This window comes from Musca domestica, unplaced genomic scaffold, assembly GCF_030504385.1.
Source record: "Musca domestica strain aabys unplaced genomic scaffold, Musca_domestica.polishedcontigs.V.1.1 123, whole genome shotgun sequence".
Lineage (NCBI taxonomy): Eukaryota > Metazoa > Arthropoda > Insecta > Diptera > Muscidae > Musca > Musca domestica.
In genome coordinates this window covers 691561-710470 of record NW_026712161.1, presented here as the reverse complement: position 1 = coordinate 710470, position 18910 = coordinate 691561, and the positions used below count along the sequence as shown (strand labels likewise).

General features: G+C 35.0%; 1 protein-coding gene across 1 annotated transcript; it reads right to left on the bottom strand.

Moving 5' to 3' along the window:
• Window positions 1–5719: 5719 nt before the first annotated feature.
• Window positions 5720–17160, bottom strand: LOC131800697 (glutamic acid-rich protein-like). Its single transcript, XM_059118362.1, has 3 exons — window positions 16306–17160; window positions 8905–9522; window positions 5720–8839 (listed from the first exon to the last, which is right to left on the bottom strand). Exons 2-3 carry the CDS (start codon window positions 9511–9513, stop codon window positions 8378–8380), a joined length of 1071 nt encoding a protein of 356 aa, XP_058974345.1. The 5' UTR covers window positions 9514–9522; window positions 16306–17160; the 3' UTR covers window positions 5720–8377.
• Between the last annotated feature and the right edge of the window lie 1750 nt (window positions 17161–18910).

Here is an 18910-nt window from a genome sequence, read left to right as displayed (position 1 = left end):
TAATTTTTGTTTTAGAAAGTGTTTTTTTTTTTTTACAAACTGTCAAAAGTACTGACAATTTTGTGCGGGTTCGTTTAACCCAATATAAGGTGGGTACGATATCTGTTGCAGAAAAATTCAACAGGAACGGAAAAATAGCTGTTCCCTAAAAATTAAACTTGCAAACTTCTACTGGGAATTGGTCTGTCTAGTAATGCCTAAAATCGTAACAGCTATTGAAAATCTGTAGACGCAAAATACGGTACAACGGGACAATTTGAGAGGTAAATATTGAAAGTTTTCTAATTCTAGCCGGACAAATATCTGTTTGCAATCACTTTCAACTCTTCTACTTCATACAACATTCAATCAGCTATTTTTGAACCCTCCACCATAATATGGAGGATATATAAAGTTTGTCATTCCGTTTGCAACACCTCGAAGTAAACATTTTAGACCCCACAAAGTATATATATATATTCTTGATCAGCATAAAATTCTATGTCGATTTAGCGAGGTCCGACCGTTCGTCTTTGGAAATGACTCTCGCATCCGAACGAAATGAAGTAGATTGATACAATTTTACTCAAATGTATCTTATGTCTGCAGGACTTTTGGTATTGAAAATGGGTCATATTATATGGCCCCCATATAACTGTACCTCCGAATATTCGGTTCTTTGTTGATTTTAGCGACATTATTCAACGGAATTCTTTTAAATTTGGTATTTGAATTCTGAAATGAAACCTACAGCCTATGACAGAAAATTGTCTATGCAGGTCCACGTCTTCGTATAGCCCCCATATAACGGTACCTCCCGATATTCGGTATTTTGATGATTTTAGCGACATTATTCGCCGGAATTGTTTCAAATTTGGAATTTGAAGTTCGAAATAGATACTACAGCCTAAGACAGAAAATTGTCTGTGCAGGTTCACCTCTTCGTAAAGCCCCTATATAACGGTACCTCCCGATATTCGGTATTTTAACATTTTTCACCAGAATCGTTTCAAATTTGTTTTTTGATTCGTAATGGATACTACAGCCTATGGCAGAAAATTGTCTGTACAGGTCCACGTCTTCTTATAGCCCGTCGACATTATAACCGATTTTTTTAAGTTTCACATTTGAATATTGTAATGGCTTATGACGAATGTTACCTACGCAGGTTCATGTCTTCGTATAGACCCCAATATAATAGCTACATTCGGTATTTTTAAGATTTTAACAGAAGTTTTAACGTAATTTATTGTTTTTGAGAATTGGCAAATTCGTTCCAAATGGTAGAGGGTATTCAAAGCTCGGCCCGGCCGAACTTACAGCTTGTTTACTTGTTTTACAGTACGATTTACATTATCTTGTGAACTCTTGGAGTCAAATGACATGTCTCTTAATCTAAAGAAATGCTAAAAAATTTTCCTTGTTTAGATCTCATCCAATACATTACAACTACTTTTTCGGTTCATGCAAATAAGAAAATGTTGATTCCTTTATTGACCTCGGTGTTATCTTAGATCCTAAACTACCTTTTCAGTTGCACATTGACTCGTCTGTTAATAATCGGCCCTATTACGGTTATCGTCGGCGTCGCAAAATGAAGTCGAGGCGACAATAATGATATTAGGGTTGTCGTTTTTTGTCGATAGCGACAAATGGTTGCCATTATCATTGCCGATACAATAGTCGACGTGAAGTCGATTTTTGAGAATATCTGTCGCCGTAAAAAATTGTGACGACATAGCATTTTTTAGTCGACGTTGATATTGTAAGCATTTTGTATTTGATATTTGACCATGAAAATAACAACAGCAAAACAATTTGAAATTTTGGTTTCCGAATTGGAAAAAAAATCCATGTTTGGTAAAAGGGTTTACCAAAGGTCATGTTCCAGCTAATTTTAATTCACATTGGGAATCTATTGCTACAAAATTAAATGTAAACGGGCCTCCGATTAGAGACTCCGATGGCTGGCAAAAAGTATGTAAAAATTAAAATTATTTTTGTATGTTTTTATTAGTTGGTTTTCTAAAATTCTTCTAGGTTTGGAAAGATTAAAAATTTAAAACTAAAAAGAAACTTGTGCACAACAAGGGTGAAACCAGCAGCAATGGAGGTGGCATTTTTAAGCAAATGAGTTTGTCGCCTTTGGAGGAGTCTGTCGCGAATATAATGCAGTTTCAGTTATGGAATCCACCAGGTCGTGCACTTGGAATAGAAGATAAGAAAACATAAGTGTAATAGACGTTATAGTTCATGAAAATGAGCAAGTGGACAATGCTGAAAAAACAATGTTAAAAAGTCACCTAGGAAAGCAGAAACTATTGAACTCTTGAAAGAGCGGCGTAAACTTTTGGAACAACACAATCAAGAGCCAGGCAATGCAAATATGTTTGTTGGCTGCATTAACACTCGCCGCTGCACTACAAATACATTCTTCTCTTCATCCTCACTTGAACTTAAGATATGTAAGGCATTTATAATCTTCATTTTTTCACTATATTTTTTATTTTTCCGAAAGAGTCCAAATTAGAATTCAAAATACTAAAAAAAATATATTTTTTTTTGTCAATAACAAGGAAGTGTTGCCAACGTTTTTTTTTTAATTGTTGCCAACTTTTATTTTAAACTCTCGATGTCGCTTCTATGCCTTACCATAATACCATTTTTGAATCGAAGCGACGGCGAGGGCTACTCGCACATAAAGTCGACGACGACTATAGGTGTGTCTGGTTACCCTAAAGTTTGTAACAATTGTTACTGGAAGTCGTCTGTTAACCCAAAAGTTCTGCAAAAGAGAGCGGTTGGAGAGAGAAATTTTGACAGTTCTTTCAGTGAGAGTTTGCAAATTCTTGCTTGAAAATTTTTTTCCTGCAATCTCTTGCAACTCTTCTTCTTCTCATTCATCGACATTCAATCAGATGTTTTCTATTGTTTACTTATTTCTTTTTGTGCTTTTAATTTGAAAATATTGTTTTGGAATTAACAAGACTAATTGTTTTTGGAGAACAACTTTACAAAATGTGAAAAACATAAATATTAATATGTAGTAAGAAAATAAAAGACTTTTAGACAAATGCCATTAGCAACAGGTTTAAAGGATTCCGCGGAACACATCAAATCTATCTTCCTTTTATTGCTCACATTTTTATTTTATTGCCAATTTCCTTTTTATTTATAAAACTTGTGAAATTGGTGGTGGTTCCTTTCGTTTAATTCTTTTAAAGGGGGACAAATTGGTTTGTTTTGACAAATCAGCTGATTAGTTGCAAGCTTGTGCAGAATACCGTCTGTTTACTTTTCGCAATTTCCTTGCAAAAGAGAATAAAACTACCTTACTCTCTCAGAAAGATGTTGCTGGACAATTCCAGCAGGGAAAGTAACCAGACACACCTTATAGTAACGACAACCGTAATTGGGACGATTATCTTTTTTTGTCAATAACAAGGGAGTGTTGCCAACGTTTTTTTAATTGTTGCCAACTTTTATTTTAAACTGTCGATGTCGCTTCTATGCCATACCATAATACCATTTTTGAATCGAAGCGACGGCGAGGGCGACTCGCACATAAAGTCGACGACGACTATAGTAACGACAACCGTAATTGGGCCGAATGCTAAAAACGCTGGCGTAAAGAGTGCGATGATCCTTATGTCAATCCAAAGAATGTTTTTTATTTTAGCTTCCCCAGCATTAGAATACGGATGCATTCTGTGGAGTCCCTTTTACAAATGCTATTCAGATAAAATCGAATCAGTTCAAGTTCATATGTTGCTCTACGGGGCCTTAACTGGAATTCGGAATTATTTCCGTCTTATGAAAGTCGTTTATTGTTAATTGATCTTCCAACACTTGCAAGGCGACGGTTTATGCTAAGAGCGTTATTTATATTCCTTCTCGTAAAACTCGTAATTTCGAACCGTTAAAATCATTACTCGCATGAACTAATTTCAAAATCAGTTACCCAATGAGGTCCTTATGTGCAATCTACAATCTATGTAATAGTATTTGTGTAAGTAAAAGATCTATTCTCCACATGTGACGACGGACCTTTGGGCCCATTCCAATCGACGAGGCTTGTCCGCAGGCAACATTCTTTGCGTCAATTGAATTTTGTACGGGAACAAATGCAAATCAATGCGAATAATGCGTTGTAAAGTGGACCGAGCCATGCCCAACTGCTGAGAACGGCGTTTTTGCGATGTTCTTGGGGACCTCTCAACACTGGCTCGTACGGCAGCGATATTATCGGCCAATCGCCTTGGTTGACTTTTATATGGCCTCTTCGGATTAGAAAGAGCCTTACCAGTCGAAAACTTTTCGTATAAACGCCTAATGGTGTTCTTAGAAGGTGCACTTCTCACATTTTTTAATGTTTTAAAAGCACGTTGAGTTTTCACAATTGACTTCTTCTGTTGAATGTAAATTTCAACTGTTTCGCGTGGCGTGTATTGATTTATGGTAAAAATCTGCTTGGACTGACGCTTCAAACGCGGTATGTCATTAAGCGATGTGACATCTCTGTCAAAAGTTATGGCGTTGCCAGATGGGTCCGTCGAATATGGGCAACCCTGTACATGAAATCGGCCGAAAATGTATATGGGAGTTGAATCCAAATCTGAACCGATTACTATATAACTTGGCAAAATTATTGTTGTTCAAAATTGCGTTGCGCATTCCAAATGTGGAGATTGCATCTATAATCGATCAGTAGATATGTGCATATTTTTGGGAAGTACCTCCGATTCTGATGCTATATCTCCATGCTTTAAAAAGTGATCACAAATAATAGCTAAAAACGCCGAAAACTCAATATTTAAGGAGTTATGCCTATTTTAAAGTTTTCGATAATTCATGCCCAAATAACTGATCACAAATAATAGCTAAAAACGCGGAAAACTCAATATTTAAGGAGTTATGGCCATTTTAAAGTTTTCGATAATTCATTCTTAAAAAAGTGATCACAAATAATAGCTAAAAACGCGGAAAACATAATATTTAAGGAGTTATGGTCATTTAAAAGTTTTCGATAATTCATTCTTAAAAAAGTGATCACAAATAATAGCTAAAAACGACGAAAACTCAATATTTAAGGAGTTATGGCTATTTTAAAGTTTTTCATACCCAAATAACTGATCACAAATAATAGCTAAAAACACCGAAAACTCAATATTTAAGGAGTTATGGAAATTTTAAATTATGAAAATGTTAAATTATTAATGTTTTTAGAAGACGTTTATTTCAATTAAAATTTATTTTCTTTTTTGGTTTATATTCTATGATCATCTTAAGGTTAATAGTTAAATGTTACGATTGAAAATTAATGATATTTTTCATGTATGGGATTTTTAGAGCAATCATTGTTTTTTTTATATACTTTTTCATTTTATGTTTAAAAGTTCAAATGTTATAAATAATTTGGCAATTTTTATCTGAAAACTCAGCTAAATCTATGTTTTTTTTTTAATATGTGCAACCATTTTTAATATATAATTTGTTCCAAAACATTTTCAATCATTTTTGTAAATATATTGTTTTGCCAAAATTGTTTTTAATTTTAGAATTTGTATTAATTTTCTGCACATTGGAATATACATTGAGTTTTTATGGAGATTTTGTTATTTTTTTATTTTTTTTTTTGGAGGGGAATCTTTCTTTTTTTTGTTTGTTTTTTTTTTCATTATTTTTATATATCAAAAATTCTAATAATTATATTAAAATAGTTTATAATCAGTACATTGACTTGGATAAACTCATCATATTTTTTATTTATATTTGGACAAAGCTTGATTGGGAGAAAACAAGAGAAAAAGAGATCATGTAAAGAATCCTTAAAAATCAGTATAAAACCAGTAAGGAAAAGTCAAAAGTCGGGTGGGGCCGACTATATGATACCCTATACCACTATACATATTCAGTAGAGCTCCAGTAACAAAATAATTTATTTGAAGTTGATCATACCACCATCAACATTTGGCTTTAGAGCAGAAATAGAGCAGAAAAAAATCTGTTTATAATGTAGCTAAAATCATTAAAATACCGAATATAGGGAGGTACCATGGGGGTTATAAAACGTGTCCCTGCACATACAATTTTCTAGAATAGGCTGTAGTACCCACTACGAACTTCAAATACAAAATGTGAAATAAATCCGGTAAATAATGTCGCTAAAATCATCAAAATACCGAATATCGAGGTTTCCGTTATATGGGGGCTATACGAAGACGTGGACCCGGACAGACAATTTTCTGTTATAGGCTGTAGTATCCATTACGAACTTCAAATACAAAAATTGAAACAATTCCGCAGAATAACGTCGCTAAAATCATCAAAATACCGAATATCGGGAGGTACCGTTATATGGGGGCTATACGAAGACGTGGACCTACATGGTCCATTTTCTGTCTTAAGCCGTAGTATCTATTACGAACTTTAAATAACAATTTCGAAACAATTCCGGTAGATATTGTCGCTAAAATCATCAAATACCGAATATCGGGAGGTACCGTTATATGGGGGCTATACGAATACGTGGACCTACATGGCCCATTTTCAATACCAAAAGTCCTGCAGACATTTGTGTAAAATTTTATCAACCTACATCATTTCGTTCGGAAGCTAGAGTGATTTCCACAGACGGACGGACATTGCTAAATAGACATAGAATTTTATGCTGATCAAGAATATATTTACTTGAGACTCCACAAAAAAATGTATGTTTCGAGGTGTTACAAACGGAATGACAAACTTAATATACCCTCCATACTATGGTGGAGGGTATAAAAATATATATATATCGGAGCCGAGTTCCACAAAATGGAAATGTACGTCCCGAAATTTACTTTATTTTGGCTGATATTAGCCATTATTTGCACAATAACCCTAAAATCGGATTAAGGATATGTATGGGAGCTATATCCAGATCTTAGTCGTTCTCGATAAAATTTGGCAAAATTATTTCGGAGCTCTATAAGATATCTTGTACCAAATATCATTGTTGTCGGATGTGTATTATGAATATGAGGGACTTAAAACCCAATTCGGATGAAACAGATATATGGAAGCTATAGCTAGCTATATCAGAACCAATTTTTCCCAGATTGATGTTCTTGCTTCTAGACTGAATTCGGTCGGAAGATATATGTGACAGCTATATCCAAATCTGTCGTACTTCTCGAAATTCTCTCCATTTTGGCTGATATTAGTCATTATTTACACAATAAACCTGAAATCGGATTAAGGATATATATGGGAGCTATATCCAAATTTTAGTCGTTCTCGATAAAATTTGGCAACATTTTTTCCGAGCTCGACAAGATATCTGGTACCAAATATCATTGTTGACGAATCTGTATTATGAATATGAGGGACTTAAAACCCAAATCGGATGAAACAGATATATGGGAGCTATAGCTATATCAGAACCGATTTTCCCCCGATTTGATGTACTTGCTTCTAGACTGAATTCGGTCGTATGTGCCAAAATTCAGGTATTTGGACTGGTATTGGCCATTTGGCGCACAATTAACTCGAAATCGGAAGATATATATGAAAGTTATATCCAAATCTGATCCAATCTTTGTAGAATTTGCTAGAGGTATTTCCGAGCTCTATGAGATACGTGGTACCAAATATCATTGTTGTCGAATGTATATTATGAATATGAGGGACTTAAAACCCAAATCGGATGAAACAGGTATATTGAAGCTATAGCTAGCTATATCAGAACCAATTTTTCTCACGTATTGCAATAAGGATCGACCTTGGGCCAAACAAATATTGTTTGCTAAATTTCATCTCAATCGGATAATAAATGCGACCTGCATTTTTTCACAAGAATACATGGACGAACTGTCGGACGGACTGACATGCATAAATCGACTTAGAAAATGATTCTATGCATATCTTATGGGTAACTATGGGTCTATATCGCTTCCTTCTCCCTGTTACAAACAAATGGACAAGTATATAATACCCTTACCACCATGCGGTGTAGGGTACAAATACTTAGAGCAAACTCTTTAAATGTTGCCTTTATTGAGATGTCAACAACTGGATTATATGGACATTTGTCTAGCTTCACACCAATGGACAAAAGGTTTGTTCTCATCCATACCATGTGAGTTATCTCTTCTGTTGCCAAAATACCCAGATTTGTGAGCCCTTTCAATCAAAAAAAAAATGGATTTTATTTCTTTAAAAGTCTACCATGATTTTCTCTCTACTCTCCGTTTTTTTTTTTTCAAATTTTCTCCACACTCAAAACTTTGCCCTTCAATTCTATCTCCCTATAATTTTAAATTGTTTTTCGTTGATTTTAAAATTATTTTGATTGAATCACTCTTTTCTTTTTGGGTAACTTCTCGCTAGCTCCGTCCTAATCTATTTTCTTACCCTACACTTAATCATCATCACCATCGTCGTCTTCCTCAATATCCTCCTCTGGATCATCGTCGTCATCGTCCTCCAAATCACCCTCATCCTCCTCTTCGTCATTTTCTTCTTCAACCTCTTCCTCATCGTCGTCGTCGTCGTCCTCATCATCATCCTCGGCAGCAGGCTTTTTGCGTTTTTGCATTAGTTTCATTTTCAAATGCTTTTTCTTCATATTTTCCTTATTTTCACTGGCCTTTTCACTTTTTTCCAATTCCGATTCACTGATATCATCATCACTGAGATCGCCATCATCTTCCTCATCATCGGCCATCAATTTGGCTTGTTCTCGTTTCTTTTTGCCAGCTTCTGCGAGGATTTTCTTTAAATCTGAAGTATTGGAAATTTTGACACGCCGATTACTGGAATCCAGGGACTTGACTTTGATCTCATAGAAATCCGTAATACGCTTGTCATCGAAACTGGAATACTGGAAGACAAGAAAACCAAAATTAGTTATATTTTTTTAACCTCTCATCTCAATCTCCAACTTACCACAGAACTTGAGGTGAACAAAAACTCTTCCGGCGTTGTCTTAACCCGAATATATTTTTGCAACAAATTATTACCATCCTTGCGCCACAAACACAAGCGATTATTCTTCCCATAATCTCCCGCCAAATCCTTGATGTAGACCAGCAATTTAATCGCATCCTCTTCACTGCTATTGCCCGTACCATTACCCGACGAAGAACTGTTATTCTTTTCGGAAAATTGTTTTTTGGGCGGTAAACTTGTGGCTGGTTTGGATTTGGTTGCGGAAGCTGTTGTTGCTGCTGCTGCCGGCGTTGGTTCTGCATCGTCATAATCATAATCATCTTCACTAAGATCTTCATCATCTTCTTCTTCTTCGTCATCACTTTCGGCATAGTTGGCGGTTTTACGTTTTGTAGCATTTTTGGCATTTGCCCCAGCTCCGGCTGGACCACCTTTACGTTTTCTCCCCTTTTTCGATCCGCCACCTGCTGATTTTTGTTGTTTTTGTTTCTTGCCATTTTTATTCGAGGCCGATGGACGCCAATCCTCCTCGGAGTCATCGTCATCGCTGTAATCCTCTTCCGAATCGACAAAGGTTGTCGTTACCATTTCGGTACGGCTTCGCATTTTATCGGACTATAACGAAAGTAAAGAAACATTAAGAATCAAATATTAAAGCTGTGAGAACAATAGAAAAATCAAGGCCTTGGGAAAATAGTTACAAATTGATTAAATCGAAGAACTAAAACACACATATTCTAATAGACTCAGAATCTGAGAGCAATCCGTAGTTGGAATCCGGGCTAAACAGAAGACCAGCAAAATAATGAGAAGGAAGTGCGCGAGATTATTCTTACGTTCACAATATTCTGAAAGAAGAATCGTAAAGGAATCAGAGTACTTTTATGGGGTTTCCGGACACACCTTCATACCCCAATCCTACACTCCAACAGTAATCCTTATTCGAAATTTCAGGATTCCAGCTCTATCGCTTCACCTAAATCCAAATTGCACCAGATTTAGTACCTTTTAGTACATATAAGTACAAATTCTTAAAAATAACTACATATCTCAATTCTACACTCCGACTCAGATCCAAATTGTACCAAATTTAGTACCATTAAGTACACATTTTCATAACTACCTAGATCATGCACTCCTATAGAAATCTTATTTTCAAATTTCAGAATTTACCAAATTTAGTACCATTTAGTACACATTAGTTCGAACTTCTAAAGTTCAGTCCTAGAATACCATAGTAATCTTATTTCTACATTTCAGGATACCAGCCTTATTGGGTCATCCATATCCAAATTGTACCATTAGTACACTTAAGTAAAATTTTTTAATTACCTACATCATTCAGTCCAATAGAAATCTTATTTTCAAATGTCAGGATTACAAATCTAACGGTTCATCCAAAGTTTAAATTATACCAACTTTTGTATCATTTAGTACACTTAAGTACCAATTTCCTAAACTACCTACGTACTTAAGTCCAACGATCTTATTTCCAAATTTCAGAATTCTCACTCTATTGGTTTTCCCAAAATTTAAAATGTACCAAATTTAGTACCATTTAGTACGAATTTCAAAAAGTGCTTATATTCCTCTGTCCTAGAATGCAATAGTTGTCTTATTTCTAGATTCATAATTATTGCTCTATTGGTTCAACCAAATCGAAGTAATACCAAATTTAGTACCATTTAGTAGTTTTCGTGCACATAAGTACAAATTTCGAGAACTTCCTCCATATCCCAATCCTACACTCAACAAGTAATGTTAATTGTAAATATCAGGATTCCAATTAAGTACAATTACTTTGCTCTTTAGAGTAAAGAGAACATTTTTCCCATTCTTGGTGCGATAACGTTTGAGGCTGGGCCTTTGGAAATTTTCACTAAAAAAGAGTTCTGAAAAGCACTAAAAATTAAATACTTTGTATTGGACAAACGCAATGAGCTAAAAGTAATAAATAATAATATATTTGTAATAAAAACCGTAATTTGGTATTAGGGTTGCTGATTATGTGTAGTCAGGAAGTATGGAGGTGATTTCGGATATATATACTATAATTGTACGAAAAGAAAGTAGAAAAGAAATATTGCGGAAATTTGGGATTGAAATCTCTGTTGAAATCTGATTGAGATATGAAGATGTATTTGAAAATGTGTGCTATTTTTGTACGAAAAGTACTTGACGGAGTTTTGGTTAAAGGAATAGGGTTAGAATACTAAATGTAATATTGAGCTTTCTGTTGGTATCTGGAATTGAGATATGGAAGTGGTTTTGGAAATGTGTACTATAATTGTACGAAAAGTACTAAATAGTTTTAAATTTGGTATTGGGAGAAGAGATATATCTGGAATCCTCAAATTGTATATGGATGTTACTGTTTGTGTCTGTCGTTGAGAGAAAAATCTGGTTTTGGATATGAGTACCACAATTGTACTTAATGTGGAAATGGGAGAAAATAAACAGCTAAAATCCTAAAATTTGATATTAAGGTCACTGTTGGTATCTGAGGTTGAGATATGGAGATTGTGTTTAAAATCAGTCTTTATTTGTACGAGAAGTACTAAATGGTACAAAATTTATTATTAGGTGAAGGGATAGGGCTGGAATCCTGAAATTTTATATTGAGGTCACTGATGGTTTCTGGGATTTAGGTATGGTGGTGACCAATTTTCATTATGAAAAGACGTTGTAATAGTTTTGTCCAGAAAAGTTGGATGTGGGTCCATTGTGCAATGATTTTACTAATATACTCCTTCAACTTCAAAATTATACATTTTGAAGAAGTTTTGACTTAAAAGGAAAACATTTTTCTATTATTCTTTCCGAAAAAAGAAAAAAAGATTTAATAATAATTAAAACTTGAAAAACTGTTAAATTCTTATTGTAATGATGCGAAACTTAAAAAAAAATCGGTAAATAATGTACCATTATATGGGGGCTATACGAAGACGTGGACCTGCACCGACAATTTTCAGTCATAGGCTGTAATATCCATTACGAACTTCAAATAAAAACAAGTTAAAAAGCAGTAAGTTCGGCCGGGCCGAACTTTTAATACCCTCCACCATTTGCAACGAATTTGGAAATTTTCAAAAAATAAAATCCTTAAAAAATTCTGTTAAAATTTTAAAAATACCGAATATAGCCGTTATTTTGGGGTCTATACGACGTGGACATGCATAGGCATTGTTGGTCATAAGCCATTACCATATTCAAATTCGAAACTTGAAATAAACGGTGAACAATGTAGCTAAAATCATCAAAATACCGAATATAGGGAGGTACCGTTATATGGGGGCTATACGAAGACCTGGACCCGCACAGACAATTTTCTGTCACAGACTTTAGTTCCCATAACGAACTTCAAATACCAATTTTAAAACAATTCCGGTGAATAATGTCGCTAAAATCATCAAAATACCGAATATAGGGAGGTACCGTTATATGGGGGCTATACGAAGACGTGGACCTGCACGGATAATTTTCCGCCTTAGGATGTAGTATCCATTTTGAACTTCAAATACCAAATTTGAAACAATTCCCGTGAATAATGTCGCTAAAATCATCAAAATACCGAATATCGGGAGGTACCGTTATATGGGGGCTATACGAAGACGTGGACCTGCACGGATAATTTTCCGCCTTAGGATGTAGTATCCATTTTGAACTTCAAATACCAAATTTGAAACAATTCCCGTGAATAATGTCGCTAAAATCATCAAAATACCGAATATCGGGAGGTACCGTTATATGGGGGCTATACGAAGACGTGGACCTGCACGGATAATTTTCCGCCTTAGGATGTAGTATCCATTTTGAACTTCAAATACCAAATTTAAAACAATTCCCGTGAATAATGTCGCTAAAATCATCAAAATACCGAATATAGGGAGGTACCGTTATATGGGGGCTATATGAAAACGTGGACCTACATGGCCCATTTACGAACTTAACCTGCCTACTGGAAAAATAAACATGTGTGCAAAATTTTAGCCACCTATCTCAATTCATTCGAAAGATAGCGTGATTACAACAGACAGACAGACAGACGGACAGACAGACGGACAGACAGACAGACAGACGGACATCGCTAAATCGACTTAGAATTTTACGCTGATCAAGAATATATATACTTTGTTGGGTCTGATATGAGTATTTCGAGGAGTTACAAACGGAATGACAAAGTTAATATACCCTCCATAGTATGGTGGAGGGTATAAAAATTCGGTGAATAATGTCGCTAAAATCATCAAAATACCGAATATCAGGAGGTGCAGTTATATGGAGGTTATGCGAAGGAGTGCACCTGGACGGACAATTGAGTAAAATTTTATCAACTTACTTCATTTTGTTCGGAAGCTAGAGTGATTTCCACAGAAGGATAAACGGATATGCTGATCAAGAATATATGCACTTTGTGGTGTCTAAAATGTATATTTAAGGGTGTTACAAACGGAATGACAAACCTAATATAACCTCAATACAATGTTTGAGGGTATAAAAAGGCTTAACACGAACGAATCTTAAATTTTAAGATAGACTTTTTACTGAAGAAGTATCCGCTTGCTAGAGTCACGAAAATGTTGATGTTTTTTTAAGACTTGATACTCGAACGCTATGTATTGTTTCTGAGGAGCAAAGAGCTATCTATTAAGGATCAGGAAATATATTCCTAAGTTAAAAAAAAAATTTTTTAAGAAAAATATTTGGGAAATCTAATTAAAATCATCGAATATCTGGAAGTATGGTTTTTGGAAGCCATTATAGACAATTGTCTACTACAGTGAAGTTTGAAGGAATTCAGTTTAAAATACTGAATACATGGATGTATATTTATATGGGGCTATAGAACGACGTGGACTTATATAGACAATGCACCGATTGGTAACTCTAAATCCCGAATTTTAACCATTTTATTGGAAAACTGTGCTGGAATCGCCAAAATACCGAACTTCGGAAGACACCATTGTATAGGAATTATACAAAAAATGCGTAGCATTACAGGGTGAGATAAAAAACTGCAACAAAGTCAAACGCCATAATTTGTACATTTTTTTTAATTTTATTGCATGAAAGCAAAAAATGTCGGTAATAACATCAAATTTTAAAATAAGTTTAGATTTTATCGAATTGGTCACCTTTGGAATTAATTATGACCTTCAAATGGCTAATGAAAACGTCATACGCTGACCGAAGGTGCACATTTACAGCTGACCTTTTTGGCAAGTAAAGACGATAATTTTGTTTGTTTACAAACTGCTGGACAACGAATGTTTTCTTATCGGAGAAAACCAAATTCGGCAATTCATCACTTTCGGCCAAGCGAAGTAACTCTTTAGCTCTTTTGAGTCTATTTTCTTTCTGTTGCGATGTAAGTTCTTGCACTTTTTGAAATTTCAATGGCTTTACCCCGAGTTCATTTTTCTATATTTACGGAATGGAATATTGTGATATGTTCAGCTCACGAGCCATTTTTCGGCCACTGCGACGCGGGTTTCGATCAAGTCGCCCCTTTACTTTTCGAACTATTTCTTCGGATGTTGCTGTTTTCTTCAGTCCACTTCCTTGACGTCGGACTACGCTACGCTAGTATCACGGTAACGAGCGATGGTACGAGACACAAAAGATTTATTCACATTTAAATGCTGAAGTGCTCTAACGATAGACACTTGTGGTTTTCCAGTCAAAGATAAAGAAATCACTCTATCACTCTTGAATTCCATCACGAACAACTTTTTTTCTGGAAAATTCTCGCCAAAATGCTTTTGTACGTTTACGTATATTTCGTTTTCAATTCTAGGAATGTGCAAAATTTCAAAGCTCAGTCTTAAATAGTGCGAATAACAAATTTGATAGGTCCTCCATTTTATAATAGAGGATGCGACAATATCATATCACAGATTCCAGTAGCAATCTCTGGCTGGACTTCAGTGTGGTATTTCAGTTATGGAAAATTTTCAAATTTGGTATTTGAGGTTCGTAATGGATGCTACAGCCTATGGCAAAATATTTTCAGTGCAGGTCCACGTCTTCGTATAGCCCCCATATAACGGTACCTCTCAATATTCGGTATTTTGATGATTTTAGCGTCATTATTCACCGAAGTAATTTAAAATTTCGTATTTAGAGTTCGTAATGGGAACTACAGTCTGTGACAGAAAATTGTGTATACAGATCCAGGTCTTCGCGTAGGCTCCATATAGCAGTACCTCCCTATATTCGGTATTTTGACGATTTTAGGTACAATGCTCACCGAAATTGTTTGAGATTTCGTATTTGAAGTTCGTAGCCTGTGACAGAAAATTGTCTATGCAGGTCCAGGTCTTCGTATGGCTCCGATATAACTGTACCTAACTATATACGGTATTTTGATGATTTTAGATACTTAACGGCTACATTCGGTATTTTTAAGATTTTAACAGAGTTTTTAATGGGTTTAATTTTTTGAAATTTTTCAAATTCGTTCCAAATGGTGGAGGGTATTTAAACTTCGGGCCGGCCGAACTTACTGCTTTTTAACTTGTTTTTTTTTTTTTTCACTAAATCTAAATATAAAGGATATCCAAATATGCTCTGCAATTTTTCAGTGTATACCGAAACTCTGCTCTAATTTCCGAGATATCAACATAAAGACTCTAAGTTTGCGGATATTTGACAAATTGAAAAAAGTCCTATTAAAAAAAAATTCTATACAACATGGACACATCTGCATTTTTCCGAATAATTCATCTATTAGCGTTACCAATACAATTCGAGATTAAAACTTTGACATGTTTGATATGGAATACATAAGCATTGCACTATCGATATGCTGGTTGTGTATAAAATTCTCATGGAAGAGAAGATCAGACCTCGACCACGAAAATATTCCTTATGTCAATTTCCTGTATAACTTCTTCAAATAATCAATTTTATGCACCTCATCAAAAGTTCACATATTGAAAGTTTTGAAATCACTCTGCGCCTTTTTCCAAAATGTATCACCATATAGAAAAGTGCTTAATAATCGGCAGACACATATGTTATAATGTATTAGTTCATCATTATAAGGTAATTGTTATAAAAACGAGATAAGATTCTTTACAAACATTTGGGCGAACATTAACTTTTGGGGTAAAATGTCCATCGCCACAAAGACAAATTACTTCCTTGAAACTCACAATACACAATAACAATATTCTACACACTTCCGCCTTACTTCACTACAACTCATCAGGGATGGCTTCACAGGCTCTTATTTTCTCTGTATTCATTGAATACTTTCAAAATTTTTAATCCAAATCCTTGTAATTCGTTTGGTATTTTTATTTATTTTTTTTTTTTTTAATATTCCTTGTTTAATTCTGGGTGTTTTCCTTAAATTAAAAATATACAGTTATTTTCTATTAATTTTTTTCTTACTTTTTCCAGTTTGTTGCTTTTTATTATCCTCTGTAGGTTTACTTCAATATTTTGTCTACAATTTCACTTTTTTTCCTTCACTTTTTCTTTCGCTCAACCTCCACTATTAGGTATTTGATGAAATAAATTTTCCTTGGACTTATTCTTTAAAATTTCCACTTTACGTCTCCTCTCGGTATCTTAGAAGTTCTGGCTCATCAGTTTTGTATCCCGTGAATTTGATATCTGTCTATTGGGTTTGGTGCACTTGGGCTTTAAAGTACGCTGTGCAGAGAGTGTGTGTGTGTGCCGATGTGTGTGAGTGGGGTGCGTTATGCTGGTATGTGTCCTATTTGTTGTGGTACCGCCGATTGTTTTTTCTGCACTGACATCCTCCCATCAATATGCTTCTTTGCAGCCTTTTCGATTTATGTACACACGGCAGAGGCGAACTTATACTCACACACAGACATACCTAGAATGTACTTGACATTTCGTTTTCCTTCTTTATTCACTTTATCTTTTGGTGGCAGGATGCAGCAGCAAATGCGAATAACTCCCTCCCTCCCATCTTGCATATGAAGAGCACATAGCCGAAAATTTGGGTTTCCTTCTCCGCTGTTCGGCGGCATTGCTTTCCCCACCCCCTCTCTCAGTCAAAATTTCCGGTTGCATACCATCACTATTTGGCTGAGGTACTCTCTGTGTCTGTATCCCATTTTTGGATTTGAGTTCTATGTTTTGTTTTTTTTGCATTATTTGTCTGGCATTTGATTTGTGCCGTTGTTGTTGCCCTGGCCGATTGGTGGGGGATGATGCGTAAACATTACCGGAGAAAAGGCGCAAAGCTGTGTCCTCCCTAAGCTGTGACTGGGATATGTTCCTTCTTCAGTGGTTTGTTTACAATTTTGTTTTTAATGTTTTCCTGTTTTTCCTTCATCTTCCACATCGTTTTCGTTTCCTTAGACCGGCTTTTCCCAGCATTTTCCAATGTAAGGGTATTTTAGTTGGTTGTCTTATTTCATTGGTTGGCAAAAAATGTGTAGACAAAAAGCTTATTTTAGACACAAACCAAAAGTCAATGTTGCCATATTTTGTTGTAGAGTTCTCTCTTTCTCTCCACTCTTGGAAAATATAACGGAAATCAAATCATATTTAAAATTTGATTGTGGAATTGTATATTTTAAAATATAACGGAAATCAAGGTTTAAAACCATCTAAATTCCTTCTTACGGAATACATTTAAAATTGTACCATTATACCATTATGGGTTATAAAGCCCCGATTTTGGGAAAATCGTATTATAAGGGTTTGAAATAGAGCAAAATGTTGTACCATTGATATTAAGTTATGACTGAATCTCTTTAAAGGAAGTTCATTAAGGGTAATAAAGGCGATCTTAGGAAATTCGTTCTATAAATGTACGAAAAGTACTAAAAAGTACGAAATACTTTAACGTGGGCTTTGAGTTAACGGTCAAAGCTTAAATCCTAACATTGTACCCGAGGCTCATTTTAGTGCGTTAAAAGATAGAATTATCTATTGATTTTATAAAATTATCATTCTATGGGAGTACAAAAGGGACTAAATCTAGGTCTCTTTGGACCAAATCCGTTTCAGGACATTTGGAGTCGATGTAGCGATGTCCGTCCGTCTGTTTGTCTGTCTGGCTGGCTGGTGCGCACGATAACTCTCGAAGGGAGTATCTGATTTGATCCAAACTTGGTGCATCGTAATATAATATAATATAATAATAAAGTAATATAATTGTCAAACTAAGATCGAGTTCGGAGATGTGCAATATGGTTGAAATTTTCAAAGAATATTTTTTGCACAGAAAGAGTAAGGATAATCCGATCTTGCTTCAACTTTGGGAATCCAAATATTTTCATCACCTCCACAAACGGTCAAAATTTTGAATACTTCCAACTCTTATAAGATGTAATGTAAAAGTTCGATTGTCTTCAAATTTCACACATTCCAATATTTTTGTCAACCCAAGGCCTGGTGTTAAGATGGAATATATCGGACCGCTCCTTCTGAAACCTCCCTCACAGAAGTTCGAAATATCCATTTCAGCTCATAAAACGCGAAATTAACATCCGATTCCATTTAGATTTGGCACATCTGAATATTTCTATCGACACAGGATCTGTTAGAAAAACGGTAGAGATCGCACCATTCCTTCTGGGAGCTTTCCCACAATGGGTTAAAGTTTTTAATAACCAAAACGTTTATAAAATCCGAAATAAATACTTCCATAAATACCAAATTTAATACGTAGTTTTCATACTTTCGTGCGCTTTTTTAAATCTACCTACATACATATATAAACCCCTCAGAAAAAGTGACCCTAATACCAAATTTCAGATTTCACGGTATATCCCTTCCCCATATACCCTTCTAATATACTTCCTACTCTTGGACCTTTTAGTACATATTTTCCAACCCCTTCAAATCACAACTCTACACGATAACAGTGACCGAAATATCTATATTTTAAAATTCCAGTTTCATCCTTCCACCCAAACCTAAATTGTACCAAATATATTAGCATTTACTACAGTTCTTACACTTAGTATAAGTTTCTAAAACCACCTCCTTATATCAACCCTAATTCTCGAAC

What these genes read in the sequence shown, in the direction of transcription:
- LOC131800697 (XM_059118362.1), bottom strand. Translation starts at nt 9,513, where the DNA reads ATGCGAAGCCGTACCGAAATGGTAACGACAACCTTTGTCGATTCGGAA. An exon ending in TGTTCACCTCAAGTTCTGTG is followed by an intron (nt 8,840 to 8,904) that starts GTAAGTTGGAGA and finishes CTTGTCTTCCAG; the next exon opens with TATTCCAGTTTCGATGACAA.